Source organism: Miscanthus floridulus, unplaced genomic scaffold (genome assembly GCF_019320115.1).
Source record: "Miscanthus floridulus cultivar M001 unplaced genomic scaffold, ASM1932011v1 os_1345_1_2, whole genome shotgun sequence".
Lineage (NCBI taxonomy): Eukaryota > Viridiplantae > Streptophyta > Magnoliopsida > Poales > Poaceae > Miscanthus > Miscanthus floridulus.
In genome coordinates, this window is record NW_027097665.1 from 992 (window position 1) to 5,783 (window position 4,792).

General features: G+C 46.0%; 1 protein-coding gene across 2 annotated transcripts; it reads left to right on the forward strand.

The window, feature by feature from the left end:
• Positions 1-2,164: 2,164 nt before the first annotated feature.
• Positions 2,165-3,245, forward strand: LOC136533948 (auxin-induced protein 15A-like). 2 transcript variants are annotated; one of them, XM_066526457.1, is made up of 2 exons: positions 2,165-2,812; positions 2,890-3,245. In XM_066526457.1, the coding sequence occupies exons 1-2, from the start codon at positions 2,457-2,459 to the stop codon at positions 2,903-2,905; spliced, it is 372 nt and encodes a 123-aa protein (XP_066382554.1). In that variant the 5' UTR covers positions 2,165-2,456; the 3' UTR covers positions 2,906-3,245. The 2 variants fall into 2 exon arrangements, with proteins under 2 accessions (XP_066382554.1, XP_066382555.1); XM_066526458.1 differs by having other exon boundaries at positions 2,165-3,245.
• The last annotated feature ends 1,547 nt before the right edge of the window (positions 3,246-4,792 follow it).

A 4,792-nucleotide genomic window follows, 5' to 3' on the forward strand; every position in this document is an offset into this window, starting at 1 on the left:
TTTGGGAGGTGCCCAAGGCCTCCCCACCTTTCTTTAACGGGTCGGAGTGAATGACCCGAGGAGAAAGAAGATGCTGCAGCTTGCTTTATATGTGGGTCATTTGTAGGGGCGGCTGGTGATTGAGCCGCCCCTATAAATCGCAGGTATTTATACGCGGGCATTTGTAGGGGCGACTCAATCACCAGCCGCCCCTACAAATAGCAATACCGGGGGCTGCTGGTGAGTGAGCCGCCCCTACAAATCCGATCCATTTGTAGGGGCGGCTCGTATCACCAGCCGCCCCTACAAAAAATTTGTCCCGTTGCTACAAACCGTTTTTCACGTAGTGAATATCTATCAGGCACGAAAATCTATATATATCTATATATGTATGCATGAAAATATATCATAAAGAAATTTACATTACTCTTGTAGAGAACCATCAATTTTTTATGGACCCATATAGGAATGCGGTCGAAAAGCTTCTTTGATATAAAAGGGAAACACTATATGTCAGGTGCCTATTTTTTCCTTTCCATTCAAGCAACAAACTAGGACAGTTAGATCTTCATCATGTGGCTATGGAGTTGTCTTCAACCTCCAGTAGTTTGGCTTCTTCCAGCGCTCGAGGCTGCAACACTCGGCCCCACCCACTGCCCACCGCCCCAGCGCGGCGGCGGAGCTCCGGCGAGACCTTACCGTGTCCACAACAACCTCCTCCTCCCCCCCCTCCCGCCACCGCCATGGCCATGGGCGCCTCCGCCCTGACATGGCTCAGTCGCCTCTATGCCACCGGAACCCTAACCACCGCCCACCCGCCGTCCCCACCACCTATCCGGCTTGCCTCCCCCGAGTCCCTTCTAAGCCCACCAGAGTTGGGGAAGAAGAGAGGGAGAGAAAAGCCCGTCGGCCTAACAGCTTCTCCACGGCTGCATGGGAGAGCAAACCTAGTCTCGTCGGCGGTAGCGCGAGGAGAACGATGCCTGAAATCAATCTCGATTTCAGGCACCAGTAGAATAGGAGATGTGTATATAAAAGGCTGTTTTTTATTTAATTTCTAATACATGATGCTAAATTGCTAAATGCTAATACTACATTGGCACAATGCTATCTTCTAGCTAGCATGCCTATGGATGCGATATACGAATATGTAGCCACGTCATGGTAGCTAACAAACATAATGCATGAACAATGAAAAAGGAGATAAAGATAGGAACAAGTCGAAAAACATAAATATTAATTGGCTTGAAAAAAAAGCCTTTTTTTTGCAATATTATATATGTATGGACTGCATTGAGCCAGAAGCTGACTGTGGCTTAAGAGTGTGTTGTTCCAAAAATCCTAGAGCGAAGCAAAAAAAACATGTCACGAATCATGACAGCTCTAACATTTTGTTCGTGTTTTAAACCAGCTGCTTTCTAACAAATCATTAGATCTTGGCAGCTATCTCGTCGCCATGGCCTACTAGACCTTCCCAAAATAATGGTCAGCTATCCTTGTATTCATATATAGAGATCACTTACTACACTGTCCGGTAAGCCTTCTCTATTTTGTGCACAAATGTTACCGTGGTTTTCTAGACCTGTTTGGTTAACTGCATTAACATAATGTCTTTGGTGCCTAGAGCATTAATGGGTAAGCCTGGGGGGGGGGGGGGGGGGGGGGGGGGGGGGGGCGCACCACTGGAGAGCTCCAGCGACTTCATCACCTCCACTGGATTTTCTAGCCCACCCTCTCTGCACCGAAGCTCCGGTGGACTGGCTCCCGAGACTACCGGAGCTAAGTTGAGGACTTCTCTTCTTCACTATTGCTTTTTCTAAGCGAATGCTTGGAGAGTCACTTAGAAGTACTAGTCAGGAAGAATGTATCAATATTGATGTATTTTTCCTGTGATAAACCTTAACACTCTCGTATATAATGTTGATCACAGTTTATAAAATTTGACTTACACCCATAAGCATCGTGATCGGTTTACTTGGGGATGCGGGAACTGAGTGTTTCACATTTGGAAGTACAACCACGGTTCCTGAAGAAAGGTTAACATCATCAGCAGGACCAATGGTCTGGCAAAACAAGCTTGTTTGTCTAGCTTAATCAAGTAAGCAAGTAAAGCACACCTAGCTATTTATCGTCAGCAATCCCAATGGTCCTCTCCAAGCAAATGCAGCAGCAGCCCCAGCCCACATGCACAACCCCACAGTACGTGCTGATCGCCACAGAACGGAGGCACCCCCAAACACCTATTTATACCCCACTATCTAGCTAGCTCGATCCCCCTACTCACACACGCCTCACCAGAAGCCACATAGCACAACACAAATAAACCTGTTGGTACCCAATTCGATCAAGTGCAGTGCAGCTACTAGCAGCTTTCTTGCTCCAACATATATGCATGTGCCGCACACGCAAACTAAACTAGCTAACCACCAGCAGCACAGGCGGCGCATCGATCGTGTCTCAGCATTTCTTCCATCATCATGATGGGCTCACTGAAGCTGACGGAGATCGTCTCCAAGAAGTGGGGCGGCGGCGGCGGCGGCGGCGGCGGCAGCAAGGTCGCCTCCCCGAGCGCGGCGGCGTGCCCGCGAGGCCACTTCGCGGCCTACACCCGGGAGGGCCGCCGCTTCTTCATCCCCATCGCCTACCTCGCCAGCGACACCTTCCGGGAGCTGCTCAGCATGGCCGAGGAGGAGTTCGGCGAGCCCGGCGACCGCCCCATCGTGCTGCCCTGCTCTGCAGACCGCCTCGAGCAGATCCTCGACGCCTTCCACAGCGGCGGCGGCTGCGGCGCCAAGAAGAAGAGCGCCGGCGCCGGCAGGATCAGCAAGATCTGGTAGCACGTACGAATGCAGCTGCATTTCTGCACTCTGCTGCTAGTGCTAGCTAACTGTCGTCGTTCGTTGCTAGCAGCTGCCCTGCAGGCTGATCGATCGATGAGCCTGGACCTGGATGCATGACTGTGAGATTATTATTAGTATTAGTAGCTTCGATCCATTCATTCACTGCCGCCCAACTGCTGATGATCAGTCTACTGGCTAGGTGTTGTGATCGATTCGTTAATTAAATGATGTTTTTTTTCTGCTGCTCTCCTGGAGTCTACATGGCAATGTGTGTGTTTTCATGAGACCAGCTGTGGCGTGGCAGGCAGCGCTATGGCCAACCTGCCATCATGTAACATCTCTGTACCTTTTTCATTTGTTGAATATTTTTTCCTTTCTCTCCCTCCTCCTCCTCCTCCTCCTCCTCCTCCTCTTCTTCTTCTTCTTCTTCTTCTTCTTCTTCTTCTTCTTCTTTGAGAACTCTTTTTTTTCACTGTCATGACTAGTATGTACATGTTGTTGGCTATTATTTTGGTTAAGCTGTGCAACGAGTCATGCCATGCATGAGTTGTTGGATGGTCGACCTTAAGTACGTGCATTGTAACACCAATTAATGTGTGCAGTAGTTTTAGTGCAAATGTATCCAGATGAATTCATTTTCTGCTCAAAAAGTGTTATATTAATACCGTACCCTTTCGTCGTAGGATGTTTTCGAAGATAGTTTTGTTAATCCTTTAGTAAGATTCTCTCCACTTTATTATATCTTAGTTGCAGCGCTAAACTAAATGAAAACGACATCGTTGTATGAATCATATCAGAGGTTAACTTCGTAGTACAAACTTCAAAAGGGACTTTTCCTTATTCAGAAAACATATTAAAAGTACAGGGTTTATGATGGAAACATAGAGAGATCTATTATTATTATTCATACGTGCTTCCCATGTCATGTGTTGCCCTTGTATACGTACTCTAGAGTGATAAGTCACTGTACCACATGAATATATCATGCTACATTGATATATTCCATGTCGTACTTCTAGAATTTATGTGGCCTCATTCGTTTCGCTGAAATTTGGCTTATGTTGATGCTTATGCTGAAATGATGTAAGAGGAAAACACTGTTCGTTCGCTGAAAAGTATTGCTGAAGTAGTGCAACAGAACAGGGTAGTGCAAACATATCACTGAATCTGGAATGTTGCCTATGCACGTACGTGTCACTATCTTAACTACGTACTAAAATACTAAAAATGTTTGTGTACACGCATATCTATAGTACCATGCAAGATATATGATATGAAGTGTTGGAATTTAAGTGGATAGACGTCAATTGGGTTCAGGTGAAACATTGCCTTCATGGCGTGGAACAAGGCACATGGGAGCTGCATGCTTCTCTATTTCAGTGCCTAAGATGGCTCAACAACTAACCCATGCGAGCATCTAGATCAAAAAGAAAAACCAAAGTATGACATACTACTCTCTTTAGGTGTACTTAGTGACTGTTCGTTAAAGTGAATTGAAGTCATGGTGTAGCGAACATGGCCCTTATGTTATGGCCTTGGTGGTTTGAGTGATTAATTGAAATAACAAACATGACCAAGTGAGATACAGTCGCCCTTCTCTCATTAACGTCGCCCTTCTCTTCTCTGTGTTGTACCCAGTTGGTGTCAAATAAAGCAGCGGGACAAGTGAGCAAACAAAGTTGTGCTATGTGGAACATTTATGGTTAGATTGCTTATCTGCATTAACATGTATCTAGGCTTGTGCAATCCAGTTTGCCCATGTTTGGTTGGGTGTGTAGAGGCTCTTATGCAGGCTTGCATGGTACTCAAAATAGACCAATGCAGCATTAGCTACTATGCTAGATTTTTTTACTGTATTAGACAGTGTATATTTGCACAAGTCGATGAGACACACAAAAAAATATTTTTACATTCTCTACCTTTATTTAGCATATGAGACCCCTAATAGAACATATAAGGTGATTATATGCAAT

What these genes read in the sequence shown, in the direction of transcription:
- LOC136533948 (XM_066526457.1), top strand. Translation starts at nt 2,457, where the DNA reads ATGATGGGCTCACTGAAGCTGACGGAGATCGTCTCCAAGAAGTGGGGC.